This window comes from Microtus oregoni, unplaced genomic scaffold (genome assembly GCF_018167655.1).
Source record: "Microtus oregoni isolate MIOR12 unplaced genomic scaffold, Mior012 000103F_ref0000194, whole genome shotgun sequence".
Taxonomy (NCBI): domain Eukaryota; kingdom Metazoa; phylum Chordata; class Mammalia; order Rodentia; family Cricetidae; genus Microtus; species Microtus oregoni.
The window spans coordinates 2542226-2567947 of record NW_024544717.1 but is presented as its reverse complement, the minus strand read 5'-3'; the positions used below and the strand labels follow the sequence as shown (position 1 = coordinate 2567947).

The following is a 25722-nucleotide window of genomic DNA, read 5'->3' as shown; positions in this document are numbered from 1 at the left end:
GGGTTCCGCTGCAAAACTTAGCCAAGGCAGGCAGAATGGGCCTGTGTCGCCGAGTGTGTCTCGGACTCGGCACTGGGGCCGGAGTCAGGAACTGAAAAACAGCACTGGGGAGGGTGCTGTGTTAGCTAGCGGGCTACCCGCTTGAGTCGGGGGCAAAATAGCCCCACGTTGGGCGCCAAAATGTAGCGGCGTAAATGAATGCAGACAGAGTGTAAAAATATATATATATAGCTTTAATGTAGAAATAGACTTACAGAACCACCGTTCCCGCGGAGACCAGGAAAGCAGAAGCGAGCAGCTCGGAGCTTGCTCGCCAAATTTATAGGCAGACATTAGCCCGAGGCGAACACGCCCCTTAAGGGGCGGGACTTATCCCTACAAGGCACCACACACATACACATGCATTTAAACAAACAAAACATCAGACAACAACAAAGCCTCCAATAATTTGTTCCCGGAAGACGCTCTAATGGTCACTGAAGTCTCAACAGCTCAAAGGTCCAGGAGAAACCACAGCAGCAGTTCCTTAAACACAACCCTGCGGCACCATCAAGGATGAATGCACCGTATCAGCACCCAGGCCACAAAGCCTGCTCACAGGAAGGTAAATGACCCCTAGTGAGCACGGCAGCACTATTTCAACAGGGCACTGGCTAAATGGAACTAGTTCTAAAATCTCCCCACATACCTGGATTTCTCTAGAATGTTCGTGCATAGGCTGGACTTAACTAATTATTTATATTTGATTTTTTGGGACAGGGTTTCTCTGTGTAGCTTTTGAGCCTGTCCTTGCACTCGCTCTGTAGACCAGGCTGGCCTCGAGCTCACAGAGATCTACCTGCCTCTGCCTCTTGAGTGCTAGGATGTTGCGGGAGGTCCTTCCGCTCCTCCAGCCAATAGCCGCTGAGATACCAGCCCATTGGGGCTTGGTCTCTCTCCCTTTAAAAAAGCGGCCACTTCCCTTCTCACTCCCTTCCTGATTGCGCAGAGGGCTGATGTCTGGGACGGTGATCTGTAAGTTTTTTCCCCTTTAAATAAATAACCATTCTATTAATCATAATTCTAAACTGGTGTGGGATTGTTTTTGATTTACGCCTTCGCCTTCACTAGGACTAAAGACACGCGCCACCACCACCCAGCTAGACTTAACTTCTGAACACATTCCAATTTCTTGCACCCAACCTATTGTCAGACTTAAATGTCCAAATAAAAGATCTTAAATAAACAAGCTAAGAACAAATATAAAGAGTTTTGTTTCAATTGAATATATAGATATATCCCACAGTATGAAACAGTACAAGTTGTATCAATATAGCTTTATGGTAGCTAAGATTCCTACTTGAAAGACATGTTGGTGTCCATGCTAGGCAGGCAGGGCAGAACAGCCTGTCTCATTACCACACCACTAGGCAGACACATGTGGACACTTAAGAAACACATTTTGGTAAAGTAAAACCAACAGAAATATCCAAAGAAAGAAAGAAAGGACATACCATCCTCTGGTTTGATCGATGCCTTCGGCAATGAAGTCTGCAGGAAAAGCATCCTCAAACTCTCTCTTGCTCTCAAATGGATAATGAACCTGGGCATAGGGCATACTTCCACTCTCGAACCAACAGTCAAACACCTCGGAGACGCGCCGCAAGGCTCCTTTCCCACAGCGGGATGGGATGGTCAGGTGGTCAATGCTGAGAAACAGAAAAGTTAACTCTTCTATTCATTTAAGTACAGAAGAACTCGCAGTTGAAATGCCAATCTGACAAGACTGTACTCATGTGTCAACACAACGGCATTTGGTAACAAGGAACTACATGCACAATGGTGGTCCTATAAGGGTGTAACAGAGCTGAAAACTTTCTTTTGATTAGTGACATGGTACAGGTAAGGATGGGAAGCAAGAAAAACTACTGCACAGCACATGAAAGTGTGCACGGCTCACTGTAACTAACGGTGACCATAAACAACTATGCAATCAGTTTAGGCATATTTTTTTTCCTAGTTTTGAGACAGACCCTCATTGTCCAGGCTGGCCTCGAACTAGCTAAGTAGCTGTGAACGGCACTGAACTCTGATGCATCTGCCTCTACCACTTGAGTGTCGATTACAGCAGTCACGTCTGGCTTTTATCTTAAGTACTGGGTGTATACTTACTCCCACTGTAAAATTGTATGCCATGTTACGCTGCGATACCCATATACATTTCATATATAAGCATCTTGACTATACCAACAGGCCTGAGTGATGAACCTGTCTGTACCCTCTAGATTTGTGCAAGCTCACTCCAGAGTATTTGTTCAATAATAAATTTGTCTAATTATGTCCTTTTCAGGACACACACACCTAGTAGACAAGCAAAAGAAGGTGTGGTCTGGTGTGGTGGTGCACACCTTTACTCCTAGCACTAAGGCAGGAGGCAGAGGCAGGTGGATCTCTGTGAGCTCAAGGCCAGCCTGATCTACACAGTGAGTTCCGGGACAGCAAGGATCACTATATTGTGATAACTTGTCTCCAAAGGCTGAGAACACCAGGAGCCCCCAATCGGAAAGGTCATGTACCAAAATTATCTGACACTTCAACAAGGAGGAAGGATGCATCAACACAGATCAACACGGCTCATCAACAAAGTGTGTAACAGACCAGTGTCCTTCCGGTGCAGATCTGTAATTCCCGGTCTTACCAGGATGAACGATAGCATGGCACTGAGTCAGGTGTTTGGGAACTGACCTCTCTCTGTGGAGATCTGAGACTTTGGTTCCCGACAATTCTTCAAGCTCTGCCACTGATCCGATGCAAACAACCTGTCAAAGGGCAGATAAAAGAAGAGTCTCAGAGGCGAGGAGACTGTGCTGAGGTCATGGAGGGAGGCAGCATTCTCTCAGTTTTAGAAACCGGTTTTCTATACAAGTGGGCTAACAGAGCACTCTGGGCTGAAGGGCAGCTACCACCAACAGGGCTCATCTCTCAGGCAAGACGGGCAGCCCCAAAGAAGCCAGTGCTGACTTTGTTCCTGCCACTCCTCTAGGTCTGTAGCACAGGCCCCGTGCACCACAGCCACCACCTCAACAGGTATTTCTGGGGGATTCATCCTAATCGGATCTCCACCTGAAATGATTAGACTATTAGCATCCTACTTTCTTCCTTGAAACTGGATCTGGTTTCTTAATCCGTGATCTTTCCAAGACAAAGCTAGAACTACTATGCTTGGAGTACATAAAATAAAATTAGTCTAAGTAACAAGGAGTGAGGGCTGTGCTCAGGTAAAGAGCTGAAGTGCGGGTAGGTGGGTCAGGAAACGAGGACCACCTGACAGGGAGGGGTCAGAGCATCAGGAGAGGAAAGGACACTACTTAGAGGCGGCCCCCATGGCCTTTCTCTGCTACTCCTTCAGTCCTGAGAACTACACTGCTGCCTCTCAGGTCCTTGTAGGAAATCCACTAGACCTCAGCACTGCTGGTATGCACGGGACAGAAGGCTCTGCCATGGAATGGTGTCTGCCTACCCAAGGGTATGCATCTATACTCACATATAAACAAACACAATTCCAGACATTAAGGTATGCAACGTTTCCCCTTTTCATTATTCCTAAGTTCAGTTTAATTTTTTTTTTTTTTAAAACAGAGTCTCAGTATATCCCTCCAGCTGGCCTGGAACTTGTTGTGGAGACCATGCTGGTCACAACAGGCAGAGCCTCCTGCAGATCCTCGAGTGATGAAATTAAAGCCGTGCGTCACATGCAACAGGTCAGTTTAACTTGAAGTTAGTTCTGTAACTTAACGCTGTAGCAGGGGATGGGGCGGATTCAAAGCAACACCCATCCACCATCTAATGTGTGGATTTCACAGGAATAAAGAAATTACTATTTTCCCCCATTTTACAGAATAAAAATTAAAAGCTGCACTTAAATAAAAGTTAGACCCCTAAATAGATTACCTTGAACTATCATGAAGAGAGACAGCAAGAATCCACACCTTAAACCATACTCATATAACATGTCAAAGAACTTCAGTGACACCCAACACAAAGCCACCTGCCCAGTCTCACCTCCTCGAAGTCGTCACTGACCCACAGTGGGATGGGCGTGCCCCAGTATCTGTTTCTGGAGATTGCCCAGTCACGTGCATCCTTCAGCCAATTTCCAAACCGCTTTTCTCGTACGAACTCTGGGACCCTGCCACAGACAGAGCACATGACCAGTCACGCAGGAAGAGCAGAAGGTGGAGATGATGAACCATACCAACACAAGCCTCTGTGGCGCTCTGTGGATACGACCAGCGCGTCCTATGAAAAGACGGCACTAGCACATGTTTGGGATCTTTTTTTTTTTTTTGCCTATTTGACTATTCATGAGGTGGGCTGGCACTTTCAGGGAAGAGCGGCTGGGAAGGACAAAGTTTCTGTAAAGCCAAGGGTACAAGACACACACATATCAAATACAGTTGAAGTAATGCCTGCTTATGATAGAAGATATAAGAACTCACTTTTCTTTGTAAAGCCCCATCAGGAGGGCAAGCACCCAAATTGATTAAGTATAAATAAATAGCTTTGGCAGATACACATTAATCATTATCATGAAAATTACTAAAGTTAACTCAGAGGTCTGCCTGCTTTTGCTTCCCAAGTGCTGGGATCAAAGGTGTGCACTACCAGGCTGGCAGAAATGTTTTCCCCAAAGTCAGCTCATCCTGTAAGTCACAGGCAGGTGACACTTGCTATCTCTAGTGAGTTCTCACATCTTCTATCGTAAGCAGGCATTACTTCAACTGTATATGCTTCTGTGTTCCTTACACAGAGAATAAGACAGCTACCAATTACAACAATCAGAGATGGCTAGTTAATTCTGAGGGTATGAACTTTACTCACTACATGCAAAGGGCCGTAGGAAGAAACACATTTCCTGCTCACCAGTAACACAGATCATTGTTCTTCAGTAGCTGGTCCACCATGTGCTCCACTCGCACAAACCAGCTGGGCACAGACTTGTAAATGAGGGGAGTGTCTGACCTGGGACCAGAACACAGAAGCCGCCAGTCAGAGACACCAAGGGCAAGACAGACTTTGATTTCTAATTAGCATCACTTCCCCCTGTTCAGCCTTCTGCTGACAGTCACGTTTATTTTAGATTATATATCATATGTCTGGACCAATAAGATGGCTCAGAAGGTAAAGTTACATGCTGTCAAGCCTGACGACCTGAGTTTGATCTCTGGAACCAACATGGTGGATGGAATCACCTTCTACACATTGTTCTGCCGGCCACACAGGCATGTACATAAACATAAAATAAACGAATGAGAAACAAACACAGATGTCTAAGCTTCCTCATCTCCTTTCAAATGAAACCAAGAAAGACAAAGAAAAAAAGTCGAACAAAATTAGGGGCTGGAGAGATGAATTAACAATTAAAAAGATGACTCAGCAATTAGAGATGACTCAGCAATCAAAGAGTGACTGCTGGGGCTGGAGAGATGGCTCAGTGGTTAAGAGCATTGCCTGCTCTTCCAAAGGTCCTGAGTTCAATTCCCAGCAACCACATGGTGGCTCACAACCATCTGTAATGAGGTCTGGTGCCCTCTTCTGGCTTGCAGGAAGAATATTGTATACATAATAAATAAATAATTTAAAAAAAAAAAAACAAAGAGTGACTGCTGCTTTTGCAGAGAACCCAAATCTGGATCCCTGCACCCAGAGTTCACAATAGCTGGTAACTTCAGCTTAAGGAGAGAACACACACACACACACACACACACACACACACACACATTTCCTGTTTTTAAAACCTTAGGAAATGGTTCCTCTGATAGAACAGGGGCAAGGGAGAATGTGGGGACAAATTTCAGGACACCGAACACTACATTTTCATCTGAATATTTACACTAACCTGGTTACCTAAAGAAATTCCATCATACAATTTCAGAGAGGTTTGCCATCTAAAAAGTAAGTAACCACAACACAAAACAGGTATGTATATAAGTCTGGTTTTCTCCACAATTTCTCTCCTAAAACGGTGTTTCTAAAAACTTAGGACATCGTGGGACAAACCCCGAACTATGGCGGCACAGGCGAAGCAACAAGCACACCCACAGCCATGAAGCTCAGGCCAACAGTTGGCTCCCCTCACCTCCAGCAGAAAGGGTAGCTGTGAGTGAAGGTGCTGGCCGCAAGCAGCCGGTCCTGTTCCTTCAACGTTCTAATGATATTCTTGTCAGCATCCTGTTAAAAAATTAAACTGACTGCATTAAAACACTCTAGCAAACTTACTAGTGTTTCATGATGAATAAAAGGCATAAATAATCAAAGTCATTGAGAAATATCTGTTCAGGGAGGGGGCTGGAGATACAGCTAGAGTGTGGAAAGCTTACCCAGAATGCACAGGCCCCTTGGCTTCCCTTCAACACATTAAAAAACAAAACCCAGGAAACTACTCAGCTCTGTTTTAGCTACTTAAGTAATTTAAAACTGTATCTGTAACTTTTCAGGCAGTGACGTTTATAAATAGAAACAACAACCTGAGTATAACAAGGCCACTCCAGGAAGACTACAGCGCAGTTCTCCCAGCTCCTACTGCTCAAACTACAGCATGCCTCCTCATCTAAACATACTAGGCCTCCAGGTGGCTCCTAGTAGCTGACTCTCAGTGCTTAAACAAATGTTTAAAACATCTACATTAATCCTAACAGAACTATACATAATGAAGATTAATTAGTTAAATAAATTTCGTTACTGGGAAACAAACAGAATAAGTATGATGGAACCAACACCCTTCTATGTACACAAACGACGGACCTTCACGTACTGTCCCACAAAATGTGTTACTTCTTCTGTGAAGCAGCCTGAAGCATCCACAGGGCAAACGGGGGTTGAGTCTTTCTGAATGATGTTGAAGTCCATGCAGACCCGATGGTCATCCTGAGAAAACAGGAACAGGCAGAGGGGCGGGAGGGATTTGGAAGTGTAAGTACACGCATGAGGAAATAGAAAACCTTGGGTTTATATAGATTTGTAAGTTAATTTTACAATACTATCTTATATGCATCTAATTAACCTTCTTCTAACTTGAGGTGACTTAAAGACCACCTATAGAATCCAGGCCTCAAAAGGATGAAACTAGAAGAAGTCATCCTGAGGGAGGTAACCCAGACTCAGAAAGACAAACATAGTATGAACTCACTCACAAGTAGATATTAGACATGAAGCAAAGGATATAATCAGGCTACAACCCACAGTCCCAGAGAAGATAGGTAACAAAGAAGACAACAAAAATAACCAAAAAGCAAAACAAAATAAAAACACAAAACTAAACAAACAAAACCACCAAAACAACAACAAGGTAAAACAAAAATCCCCCACTGAGTTAAATGTTTTGTTTTGTTTTTGTTTTTCAAGACATTTTTCTCTGTAGCGTTGGAGCCTGTCCTGTGAAACTCACTCTGTAGACTGTATTGGCCTCGAACTCACTGAGATCCACCTGTCTCTGCCTCCTGAGTGCAGGGATTAAAGGCTTGCACCCCCACTGTCAACTGTCAATTTTTATTTGTAATAATATATATGTATATCTGATGAACGACAGTCCATCTAGATGGAAGACACAGTGGTTGATGGACATATAGCTAGGCGTTCTATTAAGAGACTCCAAAGGATGACAGTATGTATCTCAAGTTCAGCATTTACTGTCACTCAGTAGAGGCTCCAGGTGCACAGCTTTCCTAGGTCACAACATGACGACAAACTGCCTTGGCCCATTTTGATAGGCCATCCCTTAGGTGGGTGGAGTAGGCAGAACAGAATGCTGGGAGGAAGAGGAAGTGAGCTCAGACTCGACAGCTCTGCTCTCTGGAGCAGAGGCCATGCTCCCCTCTCCCAGGCAGATGCACGTGATGAAGCAAGCCACCAGGTCAGACATGCTGAATCTTTCCCGTAAGACCGGGCTACACAGTTTATTAGAGATGGGTTGATCGGGATATCAGAATTAGCCAGTAAGGGCTAGAGCTAATGGGCCAAGCAGTGTTTAAAAGAATACAGTGTCTGTGTAATTATTTTGGGGCATAGCCTAGCAGGCGGCTGGGGTGCTGGGGACGCAGCCCCGCCGCTCCAATTACTACACAGAAGTGAATCCAAAGAGCAATGTTCCATGAGACGGCCGCTGAGCACTTCACTGCATTTGTACATTTAACCTTAGCAAGGAAGCTACCAGAAAGGCAGACAGCGGTGCTAGAATTTACAATAGCTCAAGTTTTGACCTGCTTCCAAAAACCAACAAGAGGAATGGGGACTGCAGATGCCAAGTTTTCCATGCTATCTTTGGGGGCAAAGGGCCAGAAAAAAAGCTGACTCCACTGGTCTTGGCAACTGGGAGACACTTAATGAGACTGGTAACTCAGCATCCCAGGAAAGTGGCCATTGCCATTAACTTCTCATAAACAATTCTGCAAGATCATGCTACTCACAGCGCCAAAGTAAGGGGCCTGGTGCACGACTCCTGTGCCTTCTTCATCCTTCACATAGTGGTCAACAAGCACGGTGAAGGCCCCTCTCTCTTTATACTGGAAAAGAAAGGTTGCAAAGCCTTAGATGAAACACAGGGAGAATGCCTGGAACTAACTGTTCACCATGTAAATAGAAAAGACAAAATTCAGCCGGGCGGTGGTGGCGCACGCCTTTAATCCTAGCACTTGGGAAGCAGAGGCAGGCGGATCTCTGTGAGTTCGAGACCAGCCTGGTCTACAAGAGCTAGTTCCAGGACAGGCTCCAAAACCACAGAGAAACCCTGTCTCGAAAAACCAAAAAAAAAAAAAAAAAAAAAAGGACAAAATTCAAACTAGAAAGACAAATGCAGAAGTGGAGACAGAAGTCCCTGGGGAAAGCTTGGCAAGACAGATTAGTGAACCTGGCAAGCTTCAGGCTCAGTAAGAGACTCTACCTCATTAATTAAAATGGAGAGTAATCAAACACACACACACACACACACACACACACTCACACACGCGTGCGCGCACACACACACACACACACACGATGTGGGATTCCCCTTTGTATGCTGTGAATACCATTGGTTGATTAAAAAAAAGCTGTCTTGAACCCCTGATAAAGTAGAATAGAGCTAGGCGGGGAAAACTAAACTGAATGCTGGAAGAAAGGCAGAATCAAGGAGAAGCCATGGAGCCGGACATGCTGGAACTTTGCCAGTAAGCCACAACCCTCGTGGTAAAATATAAAATAATGGAGATAGGTTAATTCTTGATGTAAGAGCTAGCAATACACTTAAGTAATTGGCCAAGCAGTGATTTAATTAATACAGTTTCTGTGTGGTTATTTCAGGACTCTGGGCAGCTGGGAACACACTAGCAGACTCTTACAACACACACACACACACACACACACACACAGAGAGAGAGAGAGAGAGAGAGAGAGAGAGAGACAGAAACACAGAGACAGCGAGAGAGAGACCCGGGGAGAGAGAGAGAGAGAGAGAGAGAGAGAGAGAGAGAGAAACACAGAGACAGCGAGAGAGAGACCCGGGGACCTGAAAGTGAACTAAAGTCAGTAATGACAAAAAAGCAAAGGATATTTTAAATCAGGACACAATGTTATAGCAAAAGTAGAAATATGGGAAAAGGCTTGTGATTAGCAAGCAGGTCAGTGATAGAATACTAATTAATTCAAAGAGAAAGCAATTTTCTAATACGAATGCAGAATTTTGGGTTCAGACACACAGGAATATAATAAAGCAGCCATGTCCAAAGAAATGAATGTAGAAAGCACAGCATAATACTTCCAAACTTACCTTAATAAAGTAGTCAAACAATGGCTTGTATTTCTTGCCTTTGAGAGAGGCTCCAGGAAACCTTGAAAAGGAAGATAAGTCCATAAAGGGAGGCAATAAAGCCAGGGAGATGGTTCAGTGAGTAAAATGAGTACTAGAGTCTAGATCCCTGAAACACACATGAAAAGCTGGGCATGGATCTTTCCACCTGGGATCCCAGAGCTGGAGAGGAAGAAACATGGGGATCCCCGGGACTTGTAGACTTAACTTAAACTGGGAGCCCAAGTTCAGTCACCTCAAGACTAACAAGGAGAATGACTCAGGAAGATATGTGATATATTTACCTATGGCATACATGTGCACACCCACCCACACATAATGTGCATGGATGAACAGAAGGACGCACACACGCACGCATGCGCATGTTCACACACACTGGGCTGGAGAGATGGCTCAGAGGTTAAGAGCACTGGCTGCTCTTCCAGAGGTCCTGAGTTCAATTCCCAGCAACCACATGGTGGCCACACACCCCAATCAATTAAAGTAATAAAGCTGTAGCCAGAATAAGCCACTATCGCCTGAGGCTTGCAGTAATTGTCACAAATACAGAAATTTGTTACTTAAAACATATTTAGTACCTAAAACTCAACTTAAACAGTACAGTTTTAGGATGATGAAGACTTGTCTCTTTTAAAACCAGAGACAGACCACACACCTCACTATATATGAACACTTACCTTTCAAGGATCTCGTAATCACTTTCTAGCTTATAGAGGGCCGATAGTCTGGCTTCCATTAAAATAAACAATTTTCCCCTGGAAACATCTGTGATAATGAAGGAAAAGAGGACATTAGTGACATTCACACTAGGTGACTATGAAGACATACACCAGGAATATCTCTTGTGACAAAAAGCTTGTGCCACCTGTATCTACTGTGTATCCTGCACAGAGGATGCTGCAAAGCTAGGGAGCACTGCTACCCAGATGTGCCAAAAACACATCAAAGACAGCAGTGTAGGTGGCCCTTATTAATTGCATCCAAGTCCACATTGGAAAATTAACCTTTATCTTCTCTTTCTAAAGGTAATATATGTGAATGTGAACAACAACAAAAAAAAAATCCTAACATTAAGTCAGTCATGGTGGTCCATGCTTTTAATCCCAGCACCTTGGAGGTTCATCTCCAGCCTGGTCCATATAGTGAGTTCCAGACCAATAAACAGTAAATGGTGAGACCCTGTCTCAAAACTAACAAGCACCTTCCACCCAAACTTAACATTAACAGCTCAGGTAATTCACAAAGCCACAGTTTCTGTGACTTCATCCCCTTAGATGGCTTCACCGCTGTGCCTGGTCACCCAGATGATGTTTTACACACAGTCATCAGTGGGTGAGATGTGTTAGGTTCTCTTCATCTTTGGACGAGCAGAAGCTGAGATGTGGGTGCTCTTCTAGCACGTATGCACTTAACATACTGTGACTACCATCAACAGCAGAGGAACATAAAGACCTCTCTCCTCCCTTCCCACTTAGTCAACACCACTCAATTTATTTTTTTAGGGGAGGTACCACAGACTGATTCTAACAAATCAATTAAAAATGGGAAGCTGAAACCTCCTACTACAAAGTGGATATACTAGAACCTGCTAGAGCACATCAGAAACCTCCCACTACAGAGTGTGATATACTAGAACCTGGTAGAGCACGTCATACATTTCCATGGATCCCTCTGAAGGACCTTTGTAAAAAACTGCTTTCATTGGTGCGGTTAATCACAGAAATATTGTTATATGCGAAGTCCACATTTTATATAACATATGACGGGAACGAGATAAAATATCTAAGTAGATGAGTGGGTTGTCTATGGTGTGTGTGTAATGCACACACACGAGTTAGATTTGAAACATCAGAAAGCCCTTAATGTGCCAGGCTCACACTCATGGGTATATAGGAAAGTAGCCCCAATGGCACCATAACCCCCTCAGAGAAGCAGCTACAGACTCCAGTGCCAAGATCCCATATGGGAAACAGCCATGGCCAACACACCTCCAGGGTTCAGGAAGAAACCAAATAGACACCTCCCCATGTCCCCCCCCCCTCTTTCTCTCTCTCTCTCTCTCTCTCTCTCTCTCTCTCACACACACACACACACACACACACACACACACATACTTTAAGGCTGGGTAATAGTCACCATGCCACTACACAGACAGCTCTCATGCCTTGTCTACCGTGAACAGTGCTGATACAAACACAGGTGTAACGGTATCAGAACAAGCACCTGTTTTCACTGCTCTCATTTCTTTTTTTCCCTTTCGTGAAACAAGGTCTCAGGTAGCCAAGGTTGGCCTCAAACTCTTTATTCTCCAGCATCCCAAGAATGAGGATTTGGGACACGTGCTGCCAAACCCAGATACTGCTTTCAATTCCAAGGCAAACTATTAGGTAACTCTATGTTTAACTCCAGAGGAAATGCCATACTGCTTCCAAAGCAGGTCTTCCAGACCCTTGCCCTGACCAATGTGTTTTTCTCTCTTTTCCTCCGTGTAATTTCTCCAAATATGGAAGCAGTATGTGCTCAGAAAGTATCCATCACCATATTTCATATAAATCTCTAAGAAAGGACATAGTTGAGAATATAAGAATTCTCTAGTGCAAAATAGGGGACTGATGCACCAAAATTACATTAAAATTGGAAATTATAAAAATCTGTGTCACTTTCAAACAGAAATGAAACAACCTTCCAGGTTGCCTTTCTTTTTCCCTCCCCCACCTGTCTAGTTTTTTTTTTTTATTTTGTTTTGGTTTTTCAAGGTTTGTTTTGGTTTCTCCACACGGATTTGGAGCCTGTCCTTGAACTCACTCTGTAGACCAGGCTGGTCTTGAACTCAGAGATCCACCTGCCTCAGCCTCTGGAGTGCTGGGATTAATGGTGTATGCCACCACCACCCAGTTTACCCTTCTAGTTTTGAGACAGGATCTTGCTATGTTTCTCAGGGTTGCCTCAACCTTACAGTATTTCCACCAGTTTATTGTGTGCTGAGACAGGTGTGCTCACCATACCTGCCCTTAAAGCTTACCTTTAGTAAAATTTTCACATAAAACTATTTTACCCCCAAAATTAATGTAAGCTTGTATATCTATGTAAAATTTTTTATCTTTAACAATGACAATAACTAGGCCAGCCCTTACCTTTGATCTTCACATACTGTATTTCTGGATTGACACACAAGGCAAGATTACTAGGCAAAGTCCAAGGAGTGGTTGTCCAAGCAACTAAGGATGTGTTTTCATCTTCCTCCAAAGGGAAGGTTACAAATACTGAAGGATCCTGAACATCCTGAAAGACATTGAGAGAAAGTAGTGTTTTATAAACCTGTAAAGGAGGTACTAATAAGGAACTGATCTGAAAGGAAACTAAAATAAATTTAAGATAAAAGTGAGCTCTTGAAAAAAGCCACCTGAAGGCCGGGCGGTGGTGGTGCACGCCTGTAATCCCAGCACTCGGGAGGCAGAGGCAGGCGGATCTCTGTGAGTTCGAGACCAGCCTGGTCTACAAGAGCTAGTTCCAGGACAGGCTCCAAAACCACAGAGAAACCTTGTCTCGAAAAAAACCAAAAAAAAAAAAAAAAAAAAGCCACCTGATATAATTTTTAAAAATTTCATTTTATGGATATGGGTATTCATGCATGTCATGAAGTCAGAAGAGGGCATCAGATCCCTTGGAATTGGAGTTACAGACAGTTGTGGGCTGCCAAGTGGGTGCTGGGAATTGAACCCGGGTCCTCTAGAAGAACAGCCAGTGCTCTTAACTAACTGCTAAGCCATTTCTACATTTTTAAAATGTTCTAGCAATTACATTAAAAATGCAGTGTAAGATATCTGGTAACATATAAATAATGTATCAAGAGGAATAATGAATAGAAGATTTTGAGGACATGAAAGATGGCTTAGCTATTAAAGACTAAGGGTAATAATCAAAACCAAGAATGGAGTTTTACCATTATAGTGAACTGATCCACAGTAATTATACAAAGTTAAACAACAAAACTGTTTTGGGAAATAATTATCTCTGTATATTATACTGTATATTTTTATGTGCTTAAAATATTTTATTAATGGCAGGTGGTGGTGATGCACTTTTAATCACATCACTCAGAAGGCAGAGGCAGGTGGATGGATCTTTGTGAGTTTAAGGCCAACCTGGTCTACAGAGCAAGTTCCAGGATAGCAAGAACTGTTATATGGAGAAATCCTATCTCGAAAAATAAACAACAAAAAATTATGCATGAGCCAAGAACAGAGGCAATCAGGAGACAAAAACAAATAAATAAATAAATAAATCGATCCCACACCATCTAACAGGGAAAACACTCTCTACCATGAAGATAAAATGCTTCTGAAATATAACAATTTCCAAACTTAGACATGAATAATACTTCCACAAAGTGACAAACCTTTTCAAAATTAGGGTTATATAAACTGGCAAAAGTGAGGGCTGAATAAAGATCCAGAAGACGTAAGATTGGTCAATTCTCAGAGATTCTCTACTTCACCCTCTAGATGACATAGACCAGTAGTGCCAATGACACAAGTCCTGCGCACCAGAGAAAAGATCTAATGCAGTTCTGCATCACAGCTCAGCACCTGAGTTAGACTTCCTTCCCAAAACATTCAACAAAAAATACTACTGTAGCCAGGCAGTGCCCTCGGGAAGCAGAGGCAGGTAGATCTCTGTTGAGTTTGAGGTTCGTGGCCAGCCTGGTCTACAGAGCAAGTTCCAGGTAGGCACCAAAGCTACAGAAAACACAAAAAATACAAAAAACCAAACCCACACGTGTCAGAAAAGACATAAAGTCACCGAAGGCAAGGTCCCTGAAGAACAGTAGCTGGGAAAAACTATGTCAGAGCTGACAAGGGCAGGCACACCATATGGCCCAAACAAAAAGAACCCATCACATTAAAACACATGATGAATCCAATGGAAAGAAAACACCCCCATTTAACCTAGCAGAGCCTCCTTGCGACATGTTGCAGCATTACCAGTGCTCAGTAGTGATGGATGTCTGCCACCACCAGTTGAGGCTGGGAGTAACTAGCAATGTTCACCTTAATTGTAATCAGTCAACAATCATCATGGTCTAGGCCAACACTCACGCACCTTGTAATTCTGGTTTGATTCGAAGTTAGAAAGTGGAGTGCCACAAGCAGTGGAGAACGGCATGACTTTCACGCCTCTGTACACAAGGCCTTTGTCATACAGTTGCTTGAAGACCCACCTGGCAAGTTAAAAGATGGAGCTTTACAACTACAGAGCCAAAACCTGCCTTTCAAATGCCAACTTTTATACCAACTCCTACAGTGTTCTTCTGATAAAGTAGACAAAAAGCAAAAACAAACAAAAACAACAACAACAACAACGCATCATTTGGTAGCCTGCTAGTAAATAACAACGTTTAACATTTAACAGTAGGCTAGAAAAGTGTTATTATCAAGGCTCGGTTACTGCTTAGCAATAGAGAGTGTGTCTAGCGTGAGCAAGGCCTGGGGTTGGGTTTGGGGTGTGGCTATCATCTTCTGATAATGAATGATGTTCAAAGTGGTTAAGAAAGGCTAATGTTAGTGCACACTGCCCAGAGCTTTATAAACTATATAAATCTGTAGCTATCAGCATATAATTTTACACTAAAATTCTTAGAGGTATGATAAAAACATTTTTTATCAACTTTGCTAGCATTTTGGAACTTTTCTTTAGGTTTCTGGAACATTATTTAAACTATGTAACAGGCAGCTTTTAGAAAAGTACAAGCCACATTGATCAAAAAATTTTGATGAATCCATTCAAGAACACCAGAGATCAATGTCACCTCAATTTCTCTTGTTGACTGCTCACTTCTCCTGCAACTGGATAATAGAATAACACTGCGCTGGTGAGAATCTTTATTAAATTCTGCTTTTCTTTTTTTAAAAGTTTCATTGTAGTTGCAATATCCCTAAGGTATTTTTTGTTTTGTGACAAAGCGTTCGTTCTCTCTCTCTCTCTCTCTCTCTCTCTCTCTCTCTCTCTCTCTCTCTCGGTTTTCCGAGACAGGTTTCTCTGTAGTTTTGGAGCCTGTCCTTGAACTAGCTCTTGTAGACCAGGCTGGGCTGGAACTCCCTGCCTCTGCTTCCCGAGTGCTGGGACTAAAGGTGTGCGACTCCACCACAGCCCGACAAAGTCTCTTTTACTGAGGGGTCCAAGCAGGTCCTGAGCTCATACCCCTGCTTCAGTCTCCCACTGCTTGGCTAAGTGTGTGCCACTGACCACAAAAAGGATAACGGCTGAGTTCCATGCTCTCCCACAGGGCTGAGATAAAGCTCAGTGGCAGAGTATCTGCCCAGTGTGTAAGGGCCTTGAGTGGGGTCCTCGGTACTGCCAAAAGGAAACAAAAAACCTCTCTCCTAAAACAGCATTTTTATGAGGAAAAAAAAATGGGGGTAAATCATTTTCAAGGTTTTAGAAAAAGTTATGTAGAACGCTTTTTTAACATATAAAAGATAAACATATTTGTTCTAAAATCAAATAATGGAATTGTAAAGAAACTTCATCAGGCAAGCACACCTCTCATCTGACCAATCCAAGAGAAAGTTTATCATTCCTCCAATTTAAAATGAACCTACCAGACTGATTCCATGAATTGCGGGTATAGAGTTTTGTAGTCATTGTCAAAGTCAATCCATCGGCCGAGTCTGGTAACGGTAGACTTGAGAACACAAATGTTACAACAGTATTAGAGAATGATGCCACGACTGTCTTTTACTTTTATTGTCATTACATGACTATTTTGGAAAATCAAAATAATGGTCCAAGTAAACAAATTTTAAACAACACATAAACTAGTTTTCTTAGCATTCATTTCTTATACATAGAGATTGTTATTTATCAGTATAAATATTTACTTAAGTCATGATGCACTTTTGAGGGGGCAGGGGTTCACAATGTATCTCTGGCTGATTTGAAAGTTGTTACACAAACCAAGCCGGCTTCAAATGTAAAATGATCCTTTTTCTGTCTCCCCAGTACTAAAATTATGGATGTGTACCACCACGCCCAGCAAATATTAATTGTTAAGTCTTTTGCAACCATTACTTGGCAAACATGGAAGAAATGGCTATAGCTAGGAAGGATTTACCAACAGCTACTAAGAATAATGGCTGAAAGCGTCATAAGAAAAAGCATGCTGGAAACACTATTCCCATGAGATGTTCATTAACAGCAAAGCTAAACTCGCACTTCACCAAGGGAAAGCTAGACAGCTGGGCAGCATCTTAATGAAGGAAACAATTAACTGGATATAGCTTATTGGTACAGAACAGCAATTGTTCAGGCATGCACAATGCCATAGATATAATCAATCCCTAGTAACCTTCCCTCCCTGCTCCCCAAAGTGACAAGGTCATAAAAGACAAAGACAAGATAAATGAGTGCTGTATATCGAAGGAAACAAGAAGACATGCCACTGAAGGGAATGCCTGATCCAGAGCAGACACCGTGGTCACAAAGATCGGTAGCACAAGTGGACAGTATCTTGTTAATGTTAACTATCTGCTTTTGTGTTACCGAAGATGTCAGCAGCTGGAAAATGGTAGATGAAGGCATAGGGCACCGGTTCATACTAGATGGATGCTTTCGGTAGTCTCAAGGTGAAGAATTTCTACAAAAATGGAAAAGCATGGTGGCTCATGCCTTTAATCCCAGCACCCAGGAGGCAAAGGCAGGCAGATCTCTGAGTTCCAATCCAATCAGGACTACAGAGTGACATCCTGCCTTAAGGTAAAGGGGGAAGAGGATGAGGGGGGGAGAAGGGAGCAGAAAAAAATATATATATTTTAAAAGCAGATTTATATTTAGGCTGAGTTCAAGTTATCAGGAATTCCCTCCACTGCCTTAGGCAAGAAACTTAGGTTGGGAGGAAACTGAGCTCTGTCTTTCATGCTAATGAAACTGGACTCTTTGTGCCAAAAAACCAAAGGCACTCAGTGTCATGAAGGAAGAGCCCTAAGGTGAGCATTGTGGGAGGGGAAACATAACAGCCTGTGTGTGCGTGCGTGTATGTGTGTGTGTGTCTCCGTCCGTCCGGCCAGCACCCAGACTACTGAGGCCAAAGGACTTGAATATTAGGCCAGTGGATACAGAAGGAAACACTAAGAACACAAAGATATAAATGGAGAAATTGTTAAAGAGAGGATAACAGTGGGCAAGAGGCCAGAGAAAAACTATAGGAATAAAAAACTGGACACCAAGAAAGACTGGGATTAATGTTTACAGGATAGGAGAATTCAGCCCTTCTTATGAACCCCAAGTTCACATGGACAGTCTTACTCTGGGGACTATTTCATAAAAAGCACAAAGGATGCCAGGAAGTGGTGGTGCATGACTTTAACACCAGCACTCAGGAGGCAGAAGCAGACGGATCTCTGTGAGTTCGAGGCCAGCCTGGTCTACAGAGCTAGTTCTAGGACAGTCAGGACTGTTACACAGAGAAACCCCGTCTTAAAAAAAAACAAAAACAACAAGGGCTGGAGAGATGGCTCAGCGGTTAAGCCTGCTCTTCCAAAGGTCTTGAGTTCAATTCTCCTCAACCACATGGTTGCTCACAACCATCTGTAATGAGGTCTGGAGCCCTCTTCTGGCCTTCAGGCATACACACAGAAAGAATATTGTATACATAATAAATAAATAAATAAATAAATAAAACAAATAAAAAAAGTACAAAGGCTGATTAGCCATATCTAGTCCCATCTCAAAACCAAACTATTCATTGTTTTGAAAACACCCAGCATACCTTCCACTCAGTAGAGTATCTCATCACAATTGCTCGGCACTGTCTGTTATACTCCGCAATCCCCATTTTGGCCACATCCTCTGGCCCTTTGATCCCCAGTGTCTTATCAATTTCATATTCCTGAAGATATTAGAAAAGATGATTATGTTAACAGCCACACCTTATGAAACAAATACAAGTAAGCCACAACAAAAATCAAAATGGCTAAAAGAAATAAAAAAAAACTCTACAGAGAAACCAAAAAATAAATAATACTATGGACAAGAATTCAATACATTTATGGAAATCAGAACATAAGACAAGACAGGAGACTTAGACATACCACAGGTAAGCCATGACAATCCCATCCAAATCTTCTGTCAACGTGAAACCCACTCTGGTGGGCATATCTTGTAACTATGTCTTTAATTGTCCCCGCAAGTATATGTCCATAGTGAGGCAGCCCAGTTGCAAAGGGAGGCCCATCATAGAAGGTAAATCTAACAGATAATACAAAACACAGTATGTCATTTGAAAACAGAAAAATTCAGGACATTTATCTTTCAAGTAGATACCATACTAAAATATTCAGGAGGGTAGGAGGGCGGTCAGCAGGACTAGGAAATAGACATAATTGATTAGACATTTACTGGAGGTCCTGCTTTCAGAAAGGTCACTCTGACAGAGCTGCGGGAGGGGAGGGACTGCTATTCAGTCAACTGTTCATTCATTATCTCCAATATATAGGCAAGTTAAAACTGATCCTGATGAGCCAGGTGGTGGTAGCACACGCCTTTAATCCCAGCAATCAGGAAGCAGAGGCAGGCGGATCTCTGTGAGTTCGAGGCCAGCCTGGTCTCAAAAACAAACCAACAACAACAACAACAAAGACTGATCCTGAGTTACCGCATCAATGAAGCAGAGCTGTGGACACCATCACAAAAGTGTTAAACAGGGAAGGTTCCTAATGAAACCAGCGATCCAAGATTAGCAGTCTTTACTACGTATAGAGCTTAAGGCAGGAAATACTGTAGGAACCACCCATGAAGTTTATCTTGAGGTGCTAAGTGAAAGCAGAGATGATAGTAATTGCCAAGAAAGAAAGTGATAAATAAACTCCATTTAGATGACTTCTTTTTTTTTAAATATTTATTTATTTACTTATTATGTATACAATATTCTGTTTGTGTGTATGCCTGCAGGCCAGAAGAGGGCACCAGACCTCATTACAGATGGTTGTGAGCCACCATGTGGTTGCTGGGAATTGAACTCAGGACCTTTGGAAGAGCAGGCAATGCTCTTAACCGCTGAGCCATCTCTCCAGCCCCATTTAGATGACTTCTGACACCAGAAACTCTCTTGCTCAGTCTTCGCTACTGACTTCCCAGTGTGTAACAAGACGAGAGACCCGGAGAACTCACGGCGACGGAACTCCATACGAGAAATAGCTATTTTTTTTCTATTTTTTTTGCAAGGATTCTATCTTTACCACAGAAAGTCACATACTTTGGCTTGTTCTTTGACTGCTTTAAGCATTCCTGGAAGCAGTTATGTTTGGACCAGAACTGCAAGGTTTTTTCTTCTTCAGCAGGAAAACTGATATTTTCTGGAACTTGTTGGACCATTCTGTAGCTGCAAAGAGAAATCAAATTTGCTACAGTTATAGCAATTCCTAATTTAGGAATAGCAGGCTAATGTATTACTAAAGTACATATACACATGACTGTCTATACTGTGTGTGTTAAAGCAAAAGCTTCATTGGGTAATGATGCATACACTACAAAGTGTTCTTTTAAACTACACAAGACAGCTAGTTCTTAGGATAGTTAAAGGCATATAACCACCACCACCACTACCTATTTCAGAATATTTTCTTTCTTTCTTTTTTTTTTTTTTTTTGATTTTTCGAGACAGGGTTTCTCCGTAGCTTTTTGGTTCCTATCCTGGAACTAGCTCTTGTAGACCAGGCTGGTCTCAAACTCACAGAGATGTGCCTGCCACTGCCCGGCTTTTTCAGAATATTTTCAATTCTCCCCACAACCATTAGCAATCACACTCTCTTTTGTTAGTCCCCAGGAACTACTAATTTTGTTGCTAACTCGGTAACAATTCGCCTATTTATAGTTCATATAAAATGAAATTCCCACATTGGGAGGGTGGTGGCACATGCCTTTAATCCCAGCACTTGAGAGGCAGAGGCAGAGTTCGAGGCCAGCCTGGTCCCCAGAGCCGGTTCCAGGACAGAAAGGGCTACAGAGAGAAATCCTGGTTTGAAGTCCCCCCCCCCAAAGAAAACAATCAGAAAATGAAAATTTCACAGGAATTATCGACATGTGGTTCCAGTTCTTAGTTTTCAAGGGTCAGTCATGCTGTAACACATTCACACTTCATACGGCGCTGCCATTGTTTGCCAGCTCATCGAGTTTCACATCTGAGTTAGGTTTTAAGGTTGTTATGAAGAATAAGTTCAAACTTCCACACGGCCGTGTTTTCTGTCTGTGCATGAGTGGAATTTGTGGATCAGGTAACTCAGTATCTAACTTCCTGAGGACCTACTAAGATGTTTTCCACAGTGACTGCACCTTTTTACACTCCATCAGCAGCAAATGGGGTGCCCACTCTCTACATCCCCCCCCCCACTCCCTACCGTCTAACTTTAGACCAGAGCCGTCTTATAGGTACAAAGCAGCGGATATAACTCTGCATGTAACTCAGCAGCTGGTGTATCGTCTTAAGATGAACAGACTACCCACCTTTGACCCTCTTTCACTTAGATTGACTTCTCAGGGCTGAATTTGAAGAATTCTGAATTCTAGATCCAGTCATTCTCTGGTTAGTTATCTTTTTAATTTTAAGTTATTTTACTTTTACGTTTGCATTCTTATTATTTTTCTCTTGTTTATGTTGTGTTTACATAAGTGCTGGTTCTTGTGGGAAGTCAAAAGGATGTCTTTCCTCAATCATTTTTTTTGTGCTGGACAGTTTTATGTCAACCTGACACAAGCTAATGTCATCTAAGAGAAGAGGGCCTAAACCAGCTTATAGGCAGGTCTGTAAAACATTTTCTTTATTCATGACTTATGAGGAAGTGGGGGAGGGCTCAGTCTACTGTGGGTGGGGCCACCCCTGGGTTAGTGGTCCTGGGTTCTATGAGAAAGCAGGTTGAGCTGGGGGAGGAGTGGTGGCACACACCTTTAGTCCCCAGAACTTGGAAGGCAGAGGTAGGTGGGTCTCTGAGTTCAAGGCCAGCCTGGCCTACTGAGAGAGCTCCAGGACATTCCTGATGACATAGAGAAACGCTGTCTTGAAAAACCAAAAAGTTAAAAAAAAAAAAAAAGAAAGAAAGAAAGCAGGCTGAGCAAGCCTACATCAGTTCCTGCCCCGTGTGAGTTTTTGTCTTGATCTTCTCTGATGATGAACAGTGATGTAGAAGTTGGAAACCAAATAAACCCTTTCCTCACCAACTTGTTTTTGGGTCATAGTGTTTTTTTGAAGCAACAGAAACCCAAACTAAGACACTTCTTCACCTCTCTTTGTCTTTTTTTTTTATTATTAATTTTTAACCCTTTAGGCCAGGCATAGTGGTTCACACCCTTACTCCCATCATCTAGAAGGCAGTGGCAGGCAGTTTGAGGTTTTCTTGGCTTATATACTGAGTTGCAAGCCAGACAAAACTAATACACACTGAGATCATGTCTCAAAACAAAACCCCTGCTTTATTTATTAATAAGTATGATGCATGTGCACATTCTCATTTACATTCTAATCAAGCTGGTGATCAGATTTCCATGCCAAAATTCAATTATAAGGGGACAGGATTGCTAATGATGAAAAAATAGAGAAGACACACTCCTATGTCCTTGGGAATCCCACCAGCTGAAGACTCTAGGAGAGAAGGTCCTACACACCTCAACCCGATCTAAAAGCAGCAGAATAAGGCTGAGGCTACCAAGAAATTTTTATGACCAAAGTAATAACAATAAAAAAGATATTTTTCTCAAACATCGTTAATTTTTCATAGGTGAGTGTCTCTCGAGTGTTTTATAGAAAAAACAAAACAAAACCAGGTAGGCACTTTCCTGAAATGGCCCTTTCAACCAGAGCATATCATCAAGCCCTACTGAGACGTACATGGGATTTCGGATCAGCAGCTATTACATTACAGCATCCAGCCTTTCAAATACTTATTGATTTGCCAGGGGTCCCATCTGTTCAGGAAGAGATCGGTACGCACACCACCACATTCATCTCGCCAATCTACTGCTATGACTGCTCTTGTCTCTCTTTGGAGCTATTCTCTACTGCTTTGACTGCTCTTGTCTCTCTCTGGGAGCTATTCCAGCTGCAAACTCACGAGGGGCCAGAATGTGCATTTTAAATAGATGCCTAGGAGAAGCTCCTGCAGAACACACTTGGAGCACTTCACATTCACATGGTGTCCTGACAATTAATGATTCAGGGATATCCACTCAACCTGTTGAGAACACGAGGTCTAAACTTTCTGGGAAGTGAGAGGCTAGCTTTTACTGGACTTTCTATGTTGTCTCCGCTGTTCTCAGAACACTGAGAATCACAGTACTGTTCTCGAAAACACAAAGGCTGGCTGCCATAGCACTGACGGACTGAGGAAGAACACTGTACCAATGACCGGGCTATGGCAGCTGCTGAGAAGAAACAGCTGCCATGCATAAATCATAGGGTTTTTCTAGCCCATCGTATCCACTGGAGAGCTGTACCTGCACAACAGCCTCCAGCAACCACAGGGCAGTGGGGGCAGATGAGTTGGGGAAAGGTCAAGCAACACTGCCAGGCCATGCCCAAAACTACCACCCATTTTCTTCCTTCCCAACATAATCCAAGCCTTCCTTCTTCCTTAGCCTGTAACTCCTTCAGGACATTTTAGCCTTAGCTTCCTCTTCTGCGATTTCATTTCCCTTCTGAGGCAATCTCATACAGTTCAGGGTGCTTGAAATCCTGTGTAGGTGGACATGACTCTGACCCACTCCCCTATCCTCTTGCCTCTACCCTGAATGTTGCTGGTATTACAAGCATTTGGGGATTTTGTTTGTTTTCTTGTTTATTTGCTTTGGTGACAGAGTTTTACAATGGCTGACACCGAATTCAAAGTTCAGTCTGCTTCTGCTTCCAAAGTCTTGGTATTAAAGATGTGTACAACCACTTCCAGCTCACAGTTGTGCTTTTATGAGGGGCGGAGGCTTAAACCCAGTTTCCTGCAGGTAAGGCAAGCACTCAACCAACTGAACCACATTCCCACCTGTCTGTTCAGTTACTTCTACACTACTTCCACCCAGATCTCAACTTACCTTGAGTAAGCATACTGAAACACCATGGATACGGCTGCTCATGTTGGCACATACCTCAAGGATGCTCAAGTCTCTTATATAAAATGCAGTATTAGCATATAAATTACGTGCATCTGCCTATGTATTTTAATTAATCCTTAGATTAAATATCATATCTAATACATTTAAGTGCCAGATAAACAACTGTAATACTACAATTCGGAAATGTACATGTACAGTACATATGTCACCATAAAGTGATCACGACGATGCCCTCTTCTGACCCAACATGGCAGGTTCTTACAAATCTCATAGTACTTTGGGTAAAGTCCTCTGCCCATGTTCAGTCCAAGGCTACCGAAGATACTGATAAGACATTTCTTCTCCAACCCCACCGAAGAGTTGGTGTTCTGTGCGGTCGCCAGGGATGGGTTTAAAATGCATTACCAGATTCTGTGTGCCCAGAACAAGTACGCCACGCACAGCACACTTTGGAACCTAAGAATAAATGCGCATGAACCCGGGACAGTTGGGAGAATCCTGGAATCCAGAACGGTTCCTAGGTTAGTTCTTTTCAATACCTAAACCTGGCAGTGACCTCACCCACCTTCTTATGTTCTCTCGGGCACTGTAACACCCTGCATTCTCACACCACTCTGCTTAAAAGCCACCACACCACGGACCCACTAACTGACTGAGGGACTTCTAAGGATCTCAGCCCTCCACCTAATGAGGCAGGCCAGAATCTTGTGCGCGGGTCTGAGATCTGCGATGTTACTTACTCTGCTCCAGACCCGCCCTCTGGAAATAGCTCAGTGCGCACAGCGCACTCGCGGCGGGAAGCAGCGTGCTCCTTTTCACTGCCATGTGTAGTGTGGCGGGTGTAACCCGTGAATACCTCGCTCTGCGGATCAGACTGGGTGCAGTGAGGAACCTGAGGGGCGGAGGGTGAAGCTTACCTGGGGAACCCCGGGGCGAGCCCAGGTTGCAGGCGGCGACCACGCTCCGGAACCGCACCTGGAGGTGATGCAACACTGACGGCGGAAGGCACAGGGCGGCTCGGGGCCGTCCAATCAACGTGTGCAAGCCGACACCCACAAACAACACGCGTGGCGATTGGTCTATGAACAACTGCGGTGCAGGTCGGGAGCGTCACTGCAGAGGAAGGAGAAGGCATTCACTGCCGACACTTAGCCGGCGGCGTTGTCGTTGCAGACTGCTCTCCTGCAGGCTAGGTTCTTACCTCAGGAGGACAGGTATTTCGGTTTCCAATTCTTGGCCTATGGAGGACAGACACTTCTTCTTGGGTACTTATGTCAGTATGCTTAAATATATGTCAGTGTTCACGACATTTAAAATTAGTTTGGACTCAGAGCCTCAGGTATCTCCAGCTGGCTCCAGAACTCTAAGAAGCCAAGGATGACTTTAAACTTCAGACCCTCTTGCCTCCTCCTCACAGTGGTGGAATTACAGAAATGCTCCAGTTCGCCTGTTTTTACGTGGTGCTGGGGGATGAAGCCAGGGCTTTATGCACCGCACCAGAACCACACACTCTACCAACTGAGATTCGGGGCTGCGACACCTAAAATTTATGCCACAACTGAAACTTCTCACAGTTATTTCTGGGAACAGTACAAGCTAACCTGATTTCTGCTTGTCATGTGGTAAATGGCAGGAGAAGGGAAGAAAGGGCCTGGCAACAGCATGAACACTTGTTGAGCTTCATTTAGAATGATTCTTTTAAAAAATTGATTAAAAATTTTTATCTTATGAACATTGGTGTTGTGCCTGCATGTATGTCTGTGTGAGGGTGTTTGACCCGCTGGAACAGGAGGTACAGACAGTTGTGAGTT

At 43.3% G+C, this 25722-nt stretch overlaps 1 protein-coding gene and 1 non-coding gene across 3 annotated transcripts in view; both read right to left on the bottom strand.

Annotated features, from left to right (window-relative positions):
* Nucleotides 1-24937, bottom strand: part of LOC121443250 (isoleucine--tRNA ligase, cytoplasmic) — a 56625-nt gene extending 31688 nt beyond the window's left edge. For both annotated transcript variants that reach the window (XM_041644935.1, XM_041644936.1), the window contains exons 1-16: nt 24829-24937; nt 20073-20198; nt 18910-19066; nt 18588-18707; nt 16423-16505; nt 14924-15041; nt 12955-13102; nt 10498-10585; nt 9782-9842; nt 8445-8540; nt 6784-6906; nt 6119-6210; nt 4903-5001; nt 4042-4168; nt 2725-2798; nt 1494-1688 (exon numbers count right to left, since the gene is read on the bottom strand). In XM_041644935.1, the coding sequence (XP_041500869.1) occupies nt 1494-1688; nt 2725-2798; nt 4042-4168; nt 4903-5001; nt 6119-6210; nt 6784-6906; nt 8445-8540; nt 9782-9842; nt 10498-10585; nt 12955-13102; nt 14924-15041; nt 16423-16505; nt 18588-18707; nt 18910-19066; nt 20073-20191 (1700 nt within the window). In that variant the 5' untranslated portion in view covers nt 20192-20198; nt 24829-24937. The remainder of the gene's footprint in view (nt 1-1493; nt 1689-2724; nt 2799-4041; nt 4169-4902; nt 5002-6118; nt 6211-6783; nt 6907-8444; nt 8541-9781; nt 9843-10497; nt 10586-12954; nt 13103-14923; nt 15042-16422; nt 16506-18587; nt 18708-18909; nt 19067-20072; nt 20199-24828) is intronic.
* On the bottom strand, nt 23200-23332 carry LOC121443280. Its single transcript, XR_005973648.1, has one exon. It is a non-coding gene; the product is annotated as a small nucleolar RNA SNORA84 (small nucleolar RNA).
* Nucleotides 24938-25722: the final 785 nt, after the last annotated feature.